At 40.3% G+C, this 20,740-nt stretch overlaps 1 protein-coding gene across 1 annotated transcript in view; it reads left to right on the top strand.

The window, feature by feature from the left end:
- Positions 1–9,395: 9,395 nt before the first annotated feature.
- Positions 9,396–20,740, top strand: part of TMCO5A (transmembrane and coiled-coil domains 5A) — a 17,786-nt gene continuing 6,441 nt past the window's right edge. Inside the window, exons 1-10 of the mRNA XM_012649241.1 lie at positions 9,396–9,430; positions 10,464–10,613; positions 11,062–11,185; positions 11,552–11,602; positions 12,335–12,406; positions 15,166–15,222; positions 15,687–15,746; positions 16,193–16,257; positions 17,723–17,777; positions 19,560–19,600. Coding sequence (XP_012504695.1) covers positions 9,396–9,430; positions 10,464–10,613; positions 11,062–11,185; positions 11,552–11,602; positions 12,335–12,406; positions 15,166–15,222; positions 15,687–15,746; positions 16,193–16,257; positions 17,723–17,777; positions 19,560–19,600 — 710 coding nt within the window. The remainder of the gene's footprint in view (positions 9,431–10,463; positions 10,614–11,061; positions 11,186–11,551; positions 11,603–12,334; positions 12,407–15,165; positions 15,223–15,686; positions 15,747–16,192; positions 16,258–17,722; positions 17,778–19,559; positions 19,601–20,740) is intronic.

The raw sequence follows: 20,740 nt of genomic DNA on the forward strand, positions 1-20,740 counted from the left end.
TACCAAGACTGAATCATGAAGAAATAGAAAATCTGAACAGACTATCACCAAAAAAAAAAAAAGATTAAAAAATGGGCAAAAAACAATAACAGACATTTCTCAAAAGAAGACATACAAATGGTCAATAAGAACATGAAAAATATTCAGCATCACTAATCCTTAGGGAAATGTAAATTAAAACCAGTGAGATATCATCTCATACCTGTTTAGAATGGCTTTTATCAAAAAGATAAAAGATAACAAGCATTAGAGATGATTTGGAGAAAAGGTAACTCTTATACTTTGTTAGTAGGAATGTAAATTAGTATAGCTATGGAAAATGGTATGGAAGTTCCTGAAGAAACTGAAATAGGACTACCATATGATCCAGTAATCCCACTTCTGGGTATATATCCAAAGGAGTTGAAATCAATATGTCAAAGCGTTATCTGCACTCCATTGTTCATTGCAGCACTATTCACAACAGCCAAATTGTGAAACCTACCTAAGTGTCCATCAACAGATGACAAGGTAAAGAAAATGTGGTATAGATACACAATGGAATATCATTCAACCTTAGAAAAGAAAAAAATCCTGTCATTGTGACAACATAGATGAACTTGTAGTACATTATGCTAAGTCAGGCCAGAGATACAAATATTGTATGATCTCATTTATATGTGGAATCTATCTAATGAAGCCAAACTTGTAGAAGTAGAGAGTAGAATGATTATTACCAGAGGATGGGGAAGGAGGGAGGGATTAGGAAGCTCTTGATTAAAGGATACAAAATTTCAGATAGGAGGAATAGATGTTGAGATCTATTACACAGCAGGGTGACTGTAGTCAACAATAATGTTTTATATATTTCAAAATAACTAAGAGAGAAAGTTTTAAACGTCTCACTATAAAAAATGACAGGTAAGCAAGGTGATGGATATGTTGGTCATCCTGATTTAATCATGCCATATGTATACATATAGCAAAGCATCACTTGATGCCCCATAACTGTATACAGTCATGATTTGTCAATCAAAAATATAATAATATTTTTTAAATAAAATAAAGTTGTGCCAAGATTAAAGGGACAGTTTCTTCAGAGGTGTGTACTGTGAGTGTACACCCCCAAAGGGGAAGGGTGTGAGGGCTGCCACTCCCAAACCTAGTGAAATCGGAATACCAAAGGGAAGGGTGGGACAGCTACTCTCCCTATGCCTCAGGATAAGTGAGGTAGGCTAAATAAAGACCTTCCAAACATGTTCATGTCCTAATCCTCACAACCTATAAATATACCTTATATAGCAAAGGGTCTTTGCGGACGTGATGAAGCATCTTGAAATGGGATTATCCCAGGTTATCCAGATGGGCCAGATATAACCATACAGGTCTCTATAAGAGAGTGGCAGGAGGGTCAGTGTGAGAGAGGGCAGTGTGCCAATGTAAGCAAAGGTCAGAGAGATTTGAAGATTCAACGTTCCCTGATTTGAAGATGAAGGAAGGGATTGTGAGCCTAGGGATACAGGTGGCCTTTAGAAGCTGGAAAAGGCAAGGAAACAGATTCTTTCCTGGAAACTCCACACGGAATGCCGCTCTGCTGACACCTTGATTTTACCACATTGAGAACCACATCAGATTTCTGACCTCTAGAACTGTATGGCAATAAATTTGTGTTATGTTAAGACACAAAGTTTGTCGTAATTTGTCATAGCAGCAATAGTAAGCTAACACAAAAGAAAGGTTTCAGGGAGCCCACTAGAAGGACGTCTTACTATGTGTCCTCTAAATCTTAGGGAATAGTGGGAACTGTTGTCTGACTTTCATCAGAAAAATCCAAGGGCATGATATAGGTTAGCTAATGGCTTTGACAGCAGAGTGAAAAACTGGGACTTGGTCTGCATTCCAGAGCCTGTTTAGACAAAAAATACATGAATGTGTTCTGCCTGCAGAGAACCGTCTTAGGTCTTATTCACGAGAGCCACCTGCAGGGCCAGCTTCACGGGCATGGGACTTGGGCAGTCACACAGAGACCAGCTTTCAGAAGGAATCTGGTTTGAAATTCTTAATCACTTTTCAGCAAGGGGCCCTGCATTTTATTTTGCACTGAGTCCTGCAAATTATGCTGCCAGTCCTGGCCACTTAGAAGGTCAAGAGGCCAGCAAAGAGAAACTGACAGAATGACAAAAGTCTTAGTGACTAAGGGAGAAGAGAGTCAAGAGCTATATTAGACAGACTATTGTCCAGGTCAGGGCTAGAGATCTCAATTATGTCGTGATAGTGGTCGGGTAGCCTCCAAAGCACTGATACAAGCACCCATAAGAGAAGCATCAGGCCGGAACACCAACCAGGCCCTGGGGAACAGGTGCCAGTGCTCAACACTGTCAGTCAAGTAAGAACTTAAAGTCTTCCTGTCCTCTCCTATCTCGCAGGTGTAGGCAAAATCGTGTCCAGCTCGATGGGAAGGTAAAGTGGATATACTCAATGGACAAAGAGATAAGTCAACAAAGCTCCCTTCCCCAGCTGCAGCCTTTCTGCCTATATTAGGCCCCAGCTGCCAGAAGGCCAAAGCCTCGATTCTACACCAAGTTCAGAGTTCTGATTCTTTCATGATACCAGACACTTTGATTACTGAACTGGGACGTTGAATCACGACCCGAAGCAACAAGAAAAAGTCATGGGATTGACAAATTTCCCTTTGAAAGAGGAGCAATGGGAAACCAAACTATCTATGGATTAGCACTTTTCAAGGCAATGATTATATAACCAGGTCTTAGTGAAGAAGTCAAGGATAAAACCTCTCATTGCAAGTTTGATAGACATCGTGCACATAGAACATTCAGTATTGCCATATCAACCAAACAGAGAATAAATAATATAAAGGGAAAAAAGCTTCCAACATACAATTTCCAATAGGAAAAAAACACAGGATGAAAACCTATACACATGTATTATTAACATCACACTGTACTCCATCAATATGTCCAATCATTATGTGTCAATGAAAAATAAAATAAATTTTCTAAAAAAGAAAACAAACAAAATAAATAAGTAAATTTCCAAATGTACTCTTTTTGGTTGGGGGGAAAACCCAACAATGTTGAGCCTCTATTCTAAATGAAAACATAAGGTAATGCATCTCCCCTAGATGTCTGATCTCCATGCACAGTATGGCATATGGACAAATATGGGGATGAGCAGAGGGCTCCTTCCTCCCATCACCCTTCACCGACCCAGAATTATCTTTCTCAAACACAATGACCATGCCACTCTTCTGCTTAAAAGACTCTAATGCCTCTTCAGGGGCTGTCAAGGTGAAACCCGCAGGCTTGAGTACATGCACACGGTGCTCCTTAGCAAAAGTCCCTTCCCCACCATGCCACACCCCACACACTCTCAGAGCTCTGATGCCCAAACGTCAGTCATTCACATGCCATCTGCATAGTGTTTGCCACACTCTTGTTCCCCAGCGTTATTACCAACATAGTATTTTTCTGTAAACCAAGTAATGTTTTTACTTAAATAAAATTATTCTCATTCTAAGCAATATCTTTAAATAAATTTTAATGCACTACCTGTAGTTTTACTAAATACTTAACTATTACTATCTAAATTAATTTTTTAAAATAGAAATTTTACCTCTGTGTCTCACTGAAACCATCTACACCACAAATTGATCACGTAACAAATATTGGGATGTACTACCCTAGACTGAAACTACAATGAATTTGTTTCTGTTCACTGAACATACTGCACCTTTGCACCCGTTGTTTCCCTCTTCTTAGAGTGCGCTTCCCTTTATCTGTTAGTTATTCCCTTCCTTTAGACCCAACTCAACCCAAAGTCACCTCCCCATTGAAGCTTCCCTAAATCACTTAAAGCTAGATGTTCCTCCTCCGTATTTCAAAGCACTTTCTACCTGCTTCCCCTATAACAATTACCACTTTGTAGGGCCGTGACTATATACGTGTCTGTCTCCCTTATGAAACTGAGTACTCTAATCATCCGTGAGTCATCCATTATCTAAAGCAGTACATACTGGGTGCTGAAAAACAGTTTTTAAAATAAATAAAGAACGATGAAATATGTAACCATAGCTAACCTAATGATAAGTCATTTTTTGTAGGACTATCCCAGCACAGTATTACTTTGATTAAACAAAAGACACCCCAAAATCTCAATGTATAGAAGACTTCTCTATAATTATCATATGAGACTATTAAGAAAATTTAAATATTTCCCATATGGGGCAGAGAGAACACAGAGTTAGAAGACTTGAGAAAAAGAGTATCAAGTTACATCAAAATTCAGTGTAAATTTATGAGTTTGCATGCAGAGGCTCTAGTTATTCTTTTCATGAATCCTCCATTTAATGTTAACTTTCTAATTGAGAAGTTTAAAAATATAAGCTAGAGACGCACATTTAAAATAAAGCAAAGGGTGTTTAAAGCAGAGACCAAGCATTGGTTACTTCAGAAAAAATGACCTCTTTGTAAACAAAAACATTATGTCACTGATATGAAATATACACCGAATAACTGCTCTGCGATGCCAGCTCCCTGTTGTCATTGAGGAAATTCCCTTTTCCTGCGGCACTTTTCCAGGCTCACAGAAGAATGAACCGCAAAATGTTGAGGGGTGTCGTGATATGGGAGGGTGATTTTTTAAACCTTGCTTTTTAATTCCAGCAAGACATTTATTCTTGTCCTCATGTTCCTCATCTTTTCATCCTGAATATATATTCAAAAATGGTAAAAACATAAGTCTATATTTTTTGATATTTTTCTTATACTGAAAACTATAATGCTTATTCACATATAATATTTTAAGTGTCTTTATGAGATTGGTGATGGGGAAACTATATGAATGTTCACAAATTCAGCCACAGCTAAACATTCATTGAGTGCCTTGTGCAAAAGGGCATAAAAGAAGCTTTAGGCACTGCTACGGGCTGAGTTGTGTCTCCCAAAATTCGTATGTTGAAGTCCTAACCCTCAATACCTCAAAATGCAACTGTATTTGGAGATAGGGCCTTTAAAGAGATAATCAAGTTAAAACGAGGCCATACAAGTGAGCCCTAAACCAGTCTAACTGATGTTCTTATAAGAAGAGGAGATGAAGACATCGACACACACAAGGGGGATAACTATGTGAGGACATAGGAAAGAGTCAAGGAGAGGCCTCAGAAGAAACCAACTCTGCCCACACCTTGTTCTTGGACATCCAGCCTACAGAACTGTGAGGAAAAGGAAAGAAATATCTGTTGTTTAAGCCACCAAGTCTGTTGTCCTTGGTTATTATGGCAGCCCTAGCAAATGCAGGCACTCTCCTGGCCCTGAAAAGCTGGAAATCTAATAGGGGAGACAGATATGTAAACAGGTAAGAAGTATGATAGAAAGAAAAGTTATGGCAAGTTAATTATGAATATTATCAACTCAGCAGTATTTCTTGCAGTGACTAAAATGGTAATTATAGAGAGTGTGTAGCAACCTGGGAAATGTTTGTAAAAAATATTCAGTGACAAGGAAAAACACAAAAATATATCTATTCTAGGATAACTATAAAAGATAGGTTGTTAATAGACAAATAATGGAAGAAAACTTAAAAAATACACTGTTTTTGCTTTGAGGTGAGATCTTTGATGAATTTTCATTTTTTAGTTCTTTATTGTTGTTATAATGGCAATGATGCAATAAATTTTAAAACATTTAATTAAAAAAATACATAAACCTTGTACCAGTTTAAAGTATCATAATTTATTCATTATGAAATTTTATTAAAGCCAAATTTTGACTTGTATACGATCAAGCAAAAAATAAAAGTAAAAACAAACAAAAAGAAACCTGGGTAAATTGACAATGTTAACTAATGAGTACATTTCCTCTCTGTATGTCTCTTTGTTTCACATTTCAGTTTAGTTCAAGTTTCTGCTTCTGAGAAAGATGGGGAGAAGTGTTCTAAGAGGAAATTCAAAGAGATTTTAAGAGCCTGAACTTTGTTCAGAAATAGTCTCTAAGGATAAGAAAGGACCCAAGGAAAATAGCATATTGGAGTCTGTATTCAAAGAACAGTTATCTAAAATGAGATTCTAGATCCCTGCCCAGCTGTGAGCCTTAAAACCAGGCTCACTTTATAAAATACTCAAGAAGAATTTGCCAAAGTCTGAAGTGAAGACGAACGAGGTGCACAGAAGACAACTCTCCATACCTCTGAGGCAGCCAGAAGGGCCAGAGCCTGGGCAGCTTCCGTTCAGGGTTCAGGAACCTGGCCAGTCCCCACGCAGCAAAAGGGCTAAGGCTCTGCAAATAGAGCCTGAATGCCCAGCCTGGAAATAGAGCAGGTGTTTTCACAACAGACTTCCACTCAAAGGCAGCTGCTTTCTGGAAGCAACAGAGCAAAACGTGAAATGTCTCTCTGCGACTCTTCTGCACAGGGCAAGGCATGGCATAGAAAAGTTAACAAGGCAAAAACAGCTGCTCTAAAGCTGCACTGGGTGTTAATCAAGCCATCTCCCAAATAGCAGGAAAGCTTATATCAAAGTCCTTAATTTGCCCCCAAGGCCCTGTTTTAACCTTGATTTAGCAATTCCCATTGAGAGCAATCTGTTACCCTCATCCCACACAAGGCCCCAAGCTTGGGTTCTGCTGATCATACCAGCTTGCCTTTGGTAGCCCCTCAAGGAGAAAAGCTCCCCAGGAAAGAGATTGAGCTTTATTTTTATACCAGTTAAAGCCCCTATCCAATCCATTAACAGCTACAATAACCTTGGTCCAGGGCATTTCCTGCAGAAGCTATAACCAGCTGGGGTTAATGAACTCTCCCTACCATTAATTCCTGGGAGAGGCCATTGGCCTGAATTGTTACTTAATTACTCTTCTGTGTACAGCTTCATAAAGCAATGAAATGCCTTCTTTCAGGAAGAAGGGAGATGGTAATGGGGTCATCAGAGGCCATTAATTTTACAAATAGTTTGTTAGAAACTACAGTATGTTAAGAAGTCACTCTGGCCCACAAATCAACTCAATGTGGTCCTTATTAAGTAGAAGTCCGAAACTTCACAGGTTTCCATGACTTTCACACACAAAAAGTTACAAATTATGCAGAATCTGGTCAAAATGTACACACACTGAGGTATGCAGAAATATAATCTTTATATTCTGCAACCGATGTCTTCCTCTCCAGCACCTATTACTAAAGTTGGCAGAAAAGACTTCATGGAGCCAGTTGGAGATATCACGGATTTTTCCTATTTAAAAATCTCCTTTGGGTAATTCCTCAGTCTTTTAGGAAGATTCTCCGTCTCCAGAGCTCTCCTCTTCCCCAGGATGATGGCAGGTACAAGGAAAAGCTATGTATCCATGAGGGCTGGCAGGAAAGGCTTTGGCTCTCCATGGTGCTCCAGATCTGCTGGACTCTGTGTCCACCTCAGCACAACCCAGGGTCTTCTGAGAAACTGTTGCCACCCACCCATTGTGACATGCTGCCCCGCCCATCCTGTGTCAATAGCACAGTCATGACCTCTAGGAATGTTCTGAGATTCTATTGGATGGTTCCAGTGGGGAAAGGTTAGACTCTTCAGAAGCCTCTTGCCGCAACTATATCCCACTTCCAGGTCTGAGATTGCTCAGCCACTTTCTCTCCATCACCCAATTTAAAACTGCAACATGCCCCCCACCACATACATTCACACACACACCCTGCATTTGCTCTTACCCCCTTCACTTGTTTATGTTTTTTCTGTCAACCTAAAATAAGCAAAAGTGTAGAAGTTTGGGATTATTTATATAGACAAAGTGTAGGGAAGCTTACTAGAATTTTAACATATTTATACATAAGGCTTAATGCCTTAGTTACAACAATCTGATTAGTTAAGGTGGTCTTTTTCTTTCGGGAAATGTATATTGAGCATTCCACATTGAAGACGTAAGAGTCATGGGGTCTTTTGTGCCATCTGGTCTGAGTTAGGTACAGGACAATAAAGGAGGCAGTTAATCTATCACAAGGATCAGTGATTGGAAGAGGGGAGGGAGGTCTGGTCTCTGGTCTCTCCTAGTCATTTATAGAACAAGAACAATGAGGAAGAGAGTTCACCTATAATCTGAGAAGCTGAATTGCAAACATGCTACATGATTCAGTCTTTAGAGCTTAATTTCTCCCTCGGCATAACAAATTTAGATAGTACTCAAATTTTATTTTCTTTTACGCTTCATAGCATTGTCCTCTTTTATCATACCAAATAAAATAAATTTAGTTATTTATTTTATTGATTGTGCTACTCCCCCCACCCAACACACATACATACACACACACTTTAGAGTGTAAACTCCATGAAGACGAGTGCTTTTGGCTGTTTTATTCACTCTTTCTCTCCGGTGCTTAGAGGAGAGCCTGGAAGACACAGGTGCTCTTGCAGTGTTTCAATGTTTATTGAATGAATGAGTAGTTAGTTGGCTACACCATGGGATCATGCTGGCCAAAGGACCCAGGGTACCCATTTTAGTCACACTTGGGCAAAAAGGCAGCCTTATATCCTAGAGAAATAAAGAGTAGGTGCTGCCCTTTCAAACTGCCCAGAAATCAGATGCACTGAACCTACTGCTGGTTAGGGCAGACTCAGCCATGAAACCCACACCCCCATCTAGGCTCTGAACTCCACAGGAATAATGAGAAACTGTTGCCACCCACCCACTGTGACATGCTGCCCCGCCCATCCTGTGTCAATAGCACAGTCATGACCTCTCGGAATGTTCTGAGATTCTATTGGATGGTTCCAGTGGGGAAAGGTTAGACTCTTCAGAAGCTAATTGACTAGGGCAGGATCAGGAAGACAATACACATCAGAAGAGAGGTAGAGTTTATAGAAGAAATGGAGAAGAAGAGGAAACTAAGAGGAGGAGGGAGCCAAATAATTTACTTATACTTGGCTTTCTGAGCCCTTTTAAATACTGAAGATCTTAATAACTGGAAATTCTTGCAGAGGCTGGGCTACAGAGCAGAGATTACTTTTCAGGGCAGTTAGAAACCTACATCCATGCCCATGGGGCCTTATGGAAAACAACTGGGCCTAGAACAAAAAGATACTTAAGACTGATGCCCTCTATTTCTTTTTACTGTGTTATATAAATTTCCAAAGGGTTTTGTGTTGGTTATATTCACCTCTGAATATATCAGCTAGCAGGACATATATTGCATTTTTCAGCATTATCCTTGTATCCTAACTGTATCTTTACTAAGACATAATCAGATCATGGCAAGAAGAATCAGAGGACTGGGTTTTGTCATGGCTAAAATGTGGGGATTGAAGGGAAGAAACCAGTTAACTTTTGGGGGATTCTTGTTTAGTTACTCTATGCTTCATGAAGGGACTCATTTCCCCAATTCATTAGATACATCTCTGCTGGCATTTTAGGGAATCTACTACAATGGAAGAACACAAGGAAGACCAACTAGATTATGAGTAAGTAATCAGGATTATGCAAAGCCACAGCCAGGGACCAAGGTGTGAAGCAGGTCTGCTACTGACACCTTCCTTCACCTTCCAGGCTCTCTCTCCCCTCCTGCTCCCACCCATTCACCTACCCCAAACCCTACCCCAAGCACTTCTCACCCTCCTGAAGTGATAAGTATTGTAAATTCCCCATCCAAGCCAGCCCTTCCATGTTAGGACTTTATTTTCCAATATCATGCTTCATTCCTACCCCAAACAAAAGTTCCTGTTTCTCACTATCCTATTCCTGGCTAATTAATTCCAAGTCAAACCAATAAATTAATTTATACACAAGAAAAAGAAACTTTATTGAGATCCTCCCATGTGCCAGGTAGCCTTTGTAGACTACTCTGGAGTTACCATTATTTCATTCAAATGTACTTCAAAAAGATGTTTGCATTCTTAAAAGCTATGCCTGGAGCATATCTGTGTGTGCTCAACAAAATGATTTTCATGGTAGAATTTCAAACAGGCAAGTGGAGGAGAAGTATTGAGGTGGCAGGAGGAAGGGAAGGAGTGAAGCCTTACTGCACTGGTGGAAATCTCCTGTGGCTCTGCATACAGCCAGGCCCAACCAGGAGTGATATGCTAGGTGCCTAGATAAAAGTACTTGATAAAAGTGTATTGCATGAGAAGGTTTTGCAAACAATTTATCTAAGAAAAGATAGCCAAAAGAGAAATAATTCTCTCAATGCAAAGATCTCTTTAAGGAAGCAAATTTTCTCATGAAACCAGAGTGGAGATGCATTATTATATTGAGCACTTTAGAGGAGAAATCCTGAGAAAGACCTCCCTTGCTGACTGAGTTGAGAATTAGTGAAACAGTTGTGGAGCATGATTAGGAAATATAATATTTCAAGAATGAAAAAGGAAAGCTGTGCCCCCAGAAAGAGCAAGGTTAATGAACTGCATGCATGTCTTCTAGATATCTATCCCCTTTGGCCCAGTGATTATTGATCTTAAGATAACTGGCCCTTGTTCATTTTGGGGGCTGAGTCTATAGGTCAGAGAAAATGGAAATCTTAAGATTGGCCCAGTCAAAGAGAAACATTATCAGTTTGAACATGGACCTCGAAAGGGATATGCAGAGAATAGATGAAGCAAATCAGGAACTTCTTCTCAAAATCCAAGAGAGAGAAGATGAGATTCAGAGGTGAGTATTAGGGTTTCATGAGGGAAGTTCCCAATCCAAAGGAAGGGTGGAGGAGAAGAAACAAAATTGATTTTTCCTGGCTAGATATAGTTCTAGAGAACTATATCTTGTGTAGCAAAAAAAAAAAAAAAAAAATTTCTTCTTCATTCTTTGACATTTCTCTGTGGCTTGAACACTGAAAGATAGCAAGTGTCAAACAGATACCTAAAAGACCAAGTAATATTTACTTGAGTTGAGAGAACATTGGAGTGTTTCTCTTGGGAATCAGGTGGGTCTTACTTCTTGTGACTTTGAAGTGATTCTGATTCTATGAATTCATTAAAGAAGAGTTTCCAACTTGAGATTCATGTACATTGTCATCGAAGTACCCTTGCAACTGATATCTGCATTTTATCAGTTCTGAAATTGCCAATCGTGGGTCCTCACGGAGTGTGCTTCTGTTGTCCAGGCTGGAAAGTGAGGTCACTCAGACCGGGGACCTGGCAGAAGACGAGGAGTGGGAGAAGGAGAACTGCACTACAATGGAGAGGGAAACAGCCTTGCAGGAGATGGAGGAAGAAACAGCCAGACTTGTAAGTGAGAAGCCAGGAAGAGCCATTTAATAGGTTTTATTCCTCTTGCTGTCCCTCAACAACTGTCAGGTAATCTAGTTTCTCCTATACAAAGAATAGTTACCGCAACAGTCATGACAGAATTTATCCGTGCATGGAAGGAAACCTGTGCAGGGCAGGGTTTCTTTGGTAATATTTAGTATTGGGAAGCCCCACAGATAGGCATCTCCATCCCTGTTAAGTTGGTGTGTACACGTGACAGCATGCAAGGAAGATAGAGTTACTGCAGGAAAATATTGCTGGTGTAAAGTGGACAACAACCAACTGAACAAGAACAGGTGATGGTGGACAGATGCACACTTACACTCTGCTTCTTTCTCTCCACAGGAAAGGAAGAATGAGACGCTGGTCCACAGTATAACAGAACTTCATAGAAAGGTGAGGTGGGGCTCCTGTCTTTTCCAGTACCCCCACAGCAGCCCCATACATCCAAGAGGCAAGGGGGGAACTGACTGTTCAGGGACCCACACGTCAGAGAGGCTTGTGCTTGGAGTGGGTACTGCTCTCTGATCCACTCCCCTAAGTCTGAGGCTCATGACCTACATGCCATGGATTTCCTCTGCAAATATGTAGTGAAGTGAGTAGTTAAGATATTCAGTGATTCCGTGGGTTCTTCATTGTCATATAAGGAAATGGATTCCAACAGATACTCTGTTGAAATGATTAACTGGGACCTTTGTGGCAAGACATTAATTTTATTTTCAGCAAAGATTAAAAAAAACAACTTAATCCCTAAGAATTCCCTTTTCCTTGTCTAGACATTTCCTTTTTCCCCAACATCTCCTCAGACTACAGTGGACGTCCTATCATTACCTTACTCTCTGACCCATGCCTGCATCCCTGAGTAACTCAGCATGAATTAGGAGTTCAGGGAGTATTCCTGCCTTGAGTGGACTCTAGCACTGGTGACCAAGATCAGTGAGAACAAGACAGAGGTAGAAAAAAGATGTTTCCACATGGCACCAGGTACCTACCAAGAGACCATCTTCTGGCAGCTTTTATCAAGGCCATAGTCACTGATCCTCACATACCAGAGAGTGTCTTTGCCTTCCACATTTCTTAGTTTAATGTATTTTTTATTTAAAATGTATTTTTTATTTCAAACTATAGCTTACAAGGAAATCACAAAAGAAAACCAAGTATGAACAAAACAATCTAGATGGAACCCCAGAAGAGTCAAAGGTAAATGAAAAAGCAATCCTGAATGAGGTTGGGCTATGTGACCAGGAAACAAGCTGTTAAGGTGGAAACAATTGTCAAGGTTGGGACAAATTCTTGGTAGTTTTTGCCAATGTCAGGGCCACTAAGTGCTGAATTCTCCTCTGCCATTAGTAAGGAATGTCACTCCAAAGCCTTATTTTTTGTTCTCCCTTTTATTAGGAAAAGCAGGATACAAATGCACATACAACATTTGAAGCAGTTGAAGTCCCTAGTTTATATCCTGGTCCCAGCACCTAATTTAGTGTGCAAGTTGGGTGATTCAATCACCTCCTCCCAGCATTAGCTTGAGAATTAAAAGAGATTGTGTCTATAAAATATTCTTTCCTTTTTTGGATGGTTGAAAACCCCAAAATTCACATAAATTATTATTTAAAAGTCTTGCTGAGGTATATGTATGAATTCATAGAGGCAGAATTAGGATTTGTAAGTCTACTGAGTGCTAAGCAATTTGTAGACTCTGTCATTGATTCTAATCCAGGAAAGGATTCATGCAGTTAGTAGCTCATGTATTTAGTGACCACTACCTGCTAAGCATATCATACAGTGCTTAGCATTTCTCTAATTGTGTTCCAAAGCTAAGCACCCGGGGCCAACAACAACCTATCTGATTAAAAATAAATAAATAAAATAAACAAAAAATAAGAATTGGAGACTTTTTTTATTCAGAGAGCAGATAAAAATGTTTCTTGACACTTTCTCCAGAGTTACATCTTTGTCCTTGCCTTATCTAACTTCTCTTGACCTGCTAAAACCCACACTTTGCTGTGTGTATAAAGCCTCTGAAGATATGGATACACTGAAAATAGAAATAGAAAGTGAAAGTATAGATGATGACTCCCCTATTTCCGCTGGCCAATTAGTGTTGGCGGCCACAAAAACAGGAGGTCCAAAGACGCCAAGTAAGCTTTCTTGGCTGTGCTCAATCAGGAAAATTATCTAGAAAGGAAAAGAAAGCAGGACCCTGAGTACACATCAGGAAGAAATTGGAGTTAAGACTAGAAAGGGTCATGAAGACCCTTGACTATACTTGTTAATATGACTATAGCGACCAGGAGACAGATTTTCTTCCAAGATCCCTTCTTTTGCCTGGAAGGTAAGCCCAGAATTGAGTAGTGACATTTTAAATCTGGCTGTGCCAGCTATGTCCAGATGAGCTGAGCTGATAGAGTCCCAGGCTTTGTCATTATAATCCCATTATTTTGCAGGCAGCCCAGCCCTAAAGAGTTGTAGAGTATTACTAACCCCCTAAACCACTCTCTTTTGCCCACCTATCTTGTCAAATTCTCTGGTAGTATCTCTAATTCTATGAACTGTACAGCATCTCTTTTGCTTCTGCTCCCCTGACATGCTGGTATTCAGTTCAGCAGCTTAGTGGGGTGCCTGCTTCAACCCCCTGTGACTCTCACCAGTGGATTGAAACTACAGCTCTCAGCACATTTGGCTGACTGGCCCTGGATGTAATTGACTAGAGGGGAAAGCAACTGTCAGAAGAGTCCGGATGTGAAATAATGGCACCCAGATGAAAGTGGGAACATCAGGACTGCAAAGGGAAGGAAGGATGGTCATGTCTGCCCCACCTCCGACACACATCCCAATGCATCCGTTCCTCCCTGTCCGCCACCACCGTTACAGCTGCCCTTCTGCAAGCTGCCATAGCCTCGTACCTGGACAACTGGAGTCGTCTCTTAACCAGTCTCCCTGCTCCTACTTTTACTCCCAAACAATCCATTTTTCAGACAAAGAAAAGACTGTTCTTTAAAAATATAAGTCAGATTGTGTCTTTACACTTCAATCTCTCTCCTGGCCTCTTACTGCAGTTAGAATAAGGAAGCAAACTCCTTCTAGAAGCCACAAGGCCCTACACCATCGAGCCCCTGTCTGCCTTTCCTTTCCTCATCTCCTTCCTACCAGATTTCCCTATGCTCCAGCCACGACTCCTTCACACATCAAGTCTGTGCTACTTCACAGTCTTAGGCCTCACTATCACCTTCCCATAGAACATATTTCTTGCAAATCTCCATTTGGCTAATATTTATCATTTAAATGCCAGTTCCAGTATCATCTCATCAGAGGCCTTCACCAACCTCCGACCTCCACCTCTCACACTGATCACTCCCATCCCCACCACAACCGTCTCTCATTAATCTTACTTCCTTCATAGCACATCCTACTGTCACGTTGATTTATTTATTGTGCCCTCCCAACTGGAATGTCAGCTCTGTGAGGGGAGAGGGCCTGTCCTTCCTGTCCGCCACCGTCTCCTTAGTATCACCCCCCTCCCCACTTCACTCCAGCATAGTGGCTGATGTAGAATAGTCCTTTGCCAAATATTTAAGGAAAGAAAAGACAGAAGAAAAAATACAGGAAGGGAGAAGGGAGTGAGTAAACACTTAGGATTCTAACTGTATAAAAGGAAAGGTGGAGTTTTTCCAGACTGATGTTATTCCTAAGAAAAATGGCTAAGTAAGGCAAGAAAGCTAAGAACTGAAGTTTTGGGGTAAAGGTAGCATCAGATGAACACTGACAGGTGGGGAGTATAAAAGAGCAGATTCACCAAGCAGCTGCAAAGGGTGCTGGGCAGTTTAACTCCTCCAGCAAAAAGACGTGTGAACTCATGGCCCTGAGGTTCCTAAGCAGCCTATGAGGTAACCTTGGGCATAACGCTCCATTCCTGTACAGATTCACCTTGCAGAGTTACCAGTCTCTTTTGCTTTCTTTAGGCTAAGTTACAACAGCTGGAAGCTTCCTGTGTGGACCAAGAGAAAGAGCTGGCCAAGGTAGCAACAAGGACTTCAATATTACTTCTCCTTAAGGAAGGAAAAACTTGATCCTCAGTCAGACAATCTAATACACTCTTCAAATGATTTACTTATACTGAGGTTCCAGATCCAGGGCCATTATGGGGCTAGGGAAGGGTAAAGAAGTGGAAGATGAATGCAATCCCCTAGGTTACCTTCCCATTAACATTTTACAGAATACATTCTATAGTCTGTATCTTCCACGTATTAGCATCTATTCCTCTCCCAGCTGCCCCCAAATAATTCCCATTTGGACTATAATCCCCATGTGGCTTGCTCATCCTCAAAAAAAAAAAGGAAATAAATTGATAGGTACAGGAAAAAAATGTTTAGAACAATTAGAAAACCACATTTAGAGTCTGGGACACCGGAGGAAACATATATGCTTTTGTTCTTATAGCAATTTACTGAGAGAAATTTATGACCGAATTTTGATTCCCCAGGTAATGGAGGACTATGCATTTGTGGCCCAGCTTTGTGAAGATCAAGCCCTCTGCATAAAGGTACAGTCTCTCAGTAAAGGGACAGCAAAGCTTTCGTTAAGGTACAGTGTGAAATGGAGCTGGGCTTTTCAAAGACTGCTGTCTAGGATAATTTTAGCTCTTCAAGGTGGCACTACCAAGAGACTTTAAGGCCATTAGCACCCCAGTACCAATATCACTCTATTGTCCTCTTCCTCCCTGGTAATTACTGCCCTGGACTCCCAATCTCTGTGCTCTTAAATTAAGAATGCACACTTCTGTTATTTATAATCCAGTTATGCCCAGGAACCTGCCCAATGGTCAGAAAGTGAGAGATCAGGAGAAGTGGTGGGGTGGGGTCTGCGAAAGCAGAGAGAGTGGCAGTGGGAATATTAAATATTCATGGTACACTATAAGTGCTTGCTATGCTTAGAAAAATTATAAAGCTTCTAAGTAGTAACTGTGGCATCCTTTATTTCTCTTTAAAGAAGTACCAGGAAACTTTGAGGAAAATAGAAGAAGAACTAGAGACTCGGTTCCTTGAGAGAGAAGTGTGAGCTTTGGCAAACAAAGGAACATCCTGGTTTTAGTGGTAACTCCATCTCAGCCTGAGCCAGAGCAAATGGTTCTCAGACCAAATCCTACTCGGAATTGAAGGAGCCCCAACACCACATCCCCTCCGTTGATGGTCTGGTTGACCCCTGCTAGACCACACCAACTTTAAAATTCTGGTCCTTTCCCAATCCTTCTTAAAAGACTGCAGAAACACATTTCCCTTCATAATTTCCTCACATTATCACATTACTATTTGGGTTTATATTAAGAGCAGAAATATGCCCTTTAAAAAGTGTTAGTGATCTGGCCGGGCGCGGTGGCTCATGCCTGTAATCCTAGCTCTCTGGGAGGCTGAGGCGGGCGGATTGTTTGAGCTCAGGAGTTCAAGACCAGCCTGAGCAAGAGTGAGACCCTGTCTCTACTAAAATTAGAATGAAATTAATTGGACAACTAAAAATATATAGAAAAAATTAGCCGGGCATGGTGGCGCATGCCTGTAGTCCCAGCTACTCGGGAGGCTGAGGCAGGAGGATCGCTTGAGCCCAGGAGTTTGAGGTTGCTGTGAGCTAGGATGATGCCACGGCACTCCAGCCTGGGCAACACAGTGAGACTCTGTCTCAAAAAAAAAAAAAAGTGTTAGTGATCAGCACCTAGATAAGCAGGATATTCCTTATATTTCACAGAAAGGCTTTAAAACTAATACCATCCTCACTACCCCTGAATATATGGAAACCCACTATATGGGATAGGCATGAAACTTATCTCCAGACACATACAACACCTACCACATTATAAAACTCAAAACTGTGTGCTGTATTGAACTATGAACATTTGAAATTAGAAATGATAAATAAAGGGAAAACTCCCTCCCTAAAAAAGTACTCTCTAAGTTTGTCAAGAGTCTAAGTGGTGAGAAACCAAAACCAAAATGCTCACCTCCATTTCTTGACCTTTTTTGTAAGTTAAATCGTAACTCAATCCAGAAATATTTTTATTTGTTAGATATTTTGGAATCTTGAAATCAAGAACAAGAGACCAAAACTGTATATAGCCTCTAAACAGGCTGATACAAGCTGTGGCCTAGGGTCCAGGGTCTTGGGACTTGCAGGTCCTTGCTCCTTAGGACACCTTCAAGTCTCTCAAGATCCTTGCTCAGCATTTGGTTGTGGCTTGACTATTAAGCTAAGATTCTAGAACAGGGTTGCCCACTAGAATTTTCTGTGCTATTCAATAGGTAACCACTAAATCCTTGTGACTACTGAGTACATGGAAGATGGTCAGTGTGACTGAGGAACTGAATTTTTATTTTAATTAATTTAAATTTAAAGAGCTACAGGCAGCTAGTGGCTATAATATTGGGTAGTGCAGCTTTAGAATATAAAGCTGTTTTTAAATAACCATCATGTAGTATGAATATTTAAGTGCACTTTATTCAATCCCTATCTTGTTTCTTTTCTCCCTAGATCAAAGGTCTTGAGCATGAACTCTGCAAGAAAAGAACATAACAGCCAAAACGAGGCAAGCTCTCCACTCCCTCTTCAATGTCTCTCCATGTCATTGCCTTTCAAAGAAGTTTTCAAAATCCTATAAGCCACCAAATGCATACCCAATCTTCCCATGTGTGTATTCCAAGAACAGTACCAACTATAATTCCAAAGCATTCTAACCCTAAACAAACAAACAAACAAGATGCTAAGGACTATCTGCCTTTCTTACAGCCATACAAATGACAAAAAACTAGCCTAAGTCCTAAGGGGATTTAGAATGGAAGCAAGAAGGGACATTGAGAGTATGCTGTATAGAAAGGAGGCCAATACTTGGCACATACACCACCCCTCCCACCTCCTGCAATCACAGTACTCTTTCCTGATGATCCCAACACAGTTTTGAATATTTCACAACACAGAGCACCAGGCATCTGTCACCATCTAGTCACAGTTGGCCTGTGAGTTAAAACATAGTAAGCCACTGCTTCTTTATGATACAGTTCCAGTGTCTGTTCATATCTCACGCCATGAAGTCACCAGCACACATGCAAAGGTCTGAAGGAGACAGAACAATTGAATATAGAACACTAGTCCTCTTGGCCTGCTTGATGTCTTCTGGCAGCAGGCATTTAGGGCTAAAAGTTAAACTTTTGTTGGACTTTTATCATTTATATTGGCTTTAGTGCCAAGGTTGATAATCACCAGAAATTATATGTAGTCCAGATAAATGGTCTTAATAACTTCAGAAAAGAGAACTCATCTCTTCCTTAAAAGCAAATGTCAACAATTGACCATTGTCCTGGGATCATCCACAGATTTGGATAGATGTTAGACCATGTCCACGATTCCCATTGTCTTGAACAAGTCATTCCAGCCCCTAAGCTTGCATATTCTACTCAGCAAACAAAATTTCTGAAATTAACTGGACCTACCTCTCTAGAACTGAGTTTGGCAGGGCATGATGTGTCCCACTGTCTATCCCCAGTGGCCCATCAAAGTATTCCTTCTAACCACCTATCAAAGAAAAAAACAGAGTTGTCTTCATCAAGCTCGTCAGAGTCCCACAGTGGTTCAATGGCCTCGTGATGTTTGAGCAACTTTACATAGAGGCTGCCTGAGCAACGAACTGTCTGGCAGACCACTTTATCCTACCAACCTGTAAAACCAAATTTGGAATCCTGAAAGTTTCTTTCTAATTCCAATTCTTCATTTTCACAGGCCTAAAATGTGACCATAATTCTTCTTTATTAATCTCTTAAGGAAGTTAAAAGGACAATGAAATAACTGAGAATTTTTTTCATTTTTTTTAACTCTAATTCCATAACAGATTATGAGAAAATATTTTGAAAGAGGGATGCCACAGAAATCCAGGATATATTCTCAATTTTAGATTTTTATAGTTTTTAAACTTATTTCATAGTATATGCTTATATAGCTTTCATAGCCTGTGCTCACAGGCTCCAAGGGTCACTGGCTGAGTGGAGGGTAAATTGGTATAGTTGAGAGAGCCAAGAGTATGGATGCAGAGGACCCAGGTCCCAGGCCTGGCCCTGCCACTTACTATATGACTTTGGGCAACATACTTTACCTTTCTGTGCCTTAGTTTATTCATATCAGTATGTAAAAAGATAAGACAAATAATAATTAATATACAAAAAGCGTTTGTCTTTGAAAATTACATGTGCTTATGCATATAAAAAGAATTTGTAAAACGCTATCTACCTACTACACTTAACTATTGTCTCGCTGAATATTATTTGATGATATCTTCCAGAAATTTCTTATTTATCAATGTCCTTTCTTCTTCTACCAGGGTAATTCTATCCAAAAGAAGGCAACATTATTCAGTAAAAGGTCAGTAAAATTTCTTCAAATAAACTTCCTGGAAAACTGGGAGCTCCACGTAGCCATCCTGGCAGAGAGCAAAGTCTTGACAGACATACCTTGTACATGCCTACGAACACACACACACACACACACACACACACACACACACACGCACACAGAGTCAAGTCAGCAAACTAGTGTCACTGACTACATTTCTCAATTCTAATGTCATGACTTCCTTGTTTAAAGGTAATTCGTAATCTCGACTTTGCATTATTAGAAATCAGCCTAGTAGAAGCGAGAAACAGGAATCTGATCACCTAACAGAGATGCGGTAAATCTCATAGTCGCTCCCTTTTCCCTTTAACAGTTTGAATCAGCTTGATGTAGCTGGTTTCCTACTAGCATCAGTAGATTAGAGATGAAAAGAGGACTGCTGGATGCAAGTATACCATTGCCTAACAGCAGATGGAAGAGAGAGACAAGAATTGTGAAAAAGAGCACGTAACAGTATCCAGCACATAGTAATTGTTCAAAACTACTTGTTAAACTGAATAAGAACTTAAGATTCAGATGCCCGAGTGTATATTACTACTGAGAGAATCACTGTGATAGCAAAGTAAAATTGGTATTCAGGAAGCCCCTACATTTTTAAGAAAAGGTCAAATTATGTTCAATATAATCTGTTTAAGAAGACACAAAGAAACATATATTCAAAGTGGTACGAAATATGAGTTAGAAAGAGTTCTATCAAAATGGTTAACATAAAATTATCAGTGCTTAAAGGTCAGCTTCAATTGTCTGGAAAATTTGCTTAAGGAGAATACCCCTTCATACCGGATAAATGAACTATCACATATTTCAATATCCCTAAATATAACATCCCTAAAACAGCTAGCAGAATTTTTTCCAGAACTCCTAGGCTGCCCTCTTATACTTTGACACCAGTGCCTAGCATGAAATTGCTTGTGTGTACTCCTAGGATGAGGATTGTCTGCCTTAAAGAGGGTTGGTATCCTGAAGGGAACCTGGCTAAAGACATCCTGCAAGTCATCATGTCAAACTACAAATGTCTTTCCTCTTGTTCTGCTCCAACATCTCGTGGGGCACTGGTATATTGGGCACTAACTCAAAAGACAAGAAATCTAGACTATTCCCAGGATTTTC

This window comes from Propithecus coquereli, unplaced genomic scaffold, assembly GCF_000956105.1.
Source record: "Propithecus coquereli isolate 6110/MARCELLA unplaced genomic scaffold, Pcoq_1.0 Scaffold3, whole genome shotgun sequence".
Taxonomy (NCBI): Eukaryota; Metazoa; Chordata; class Mammalia; order Primates; family Indriidae; genus Propithecus; species Propithecus coquereli.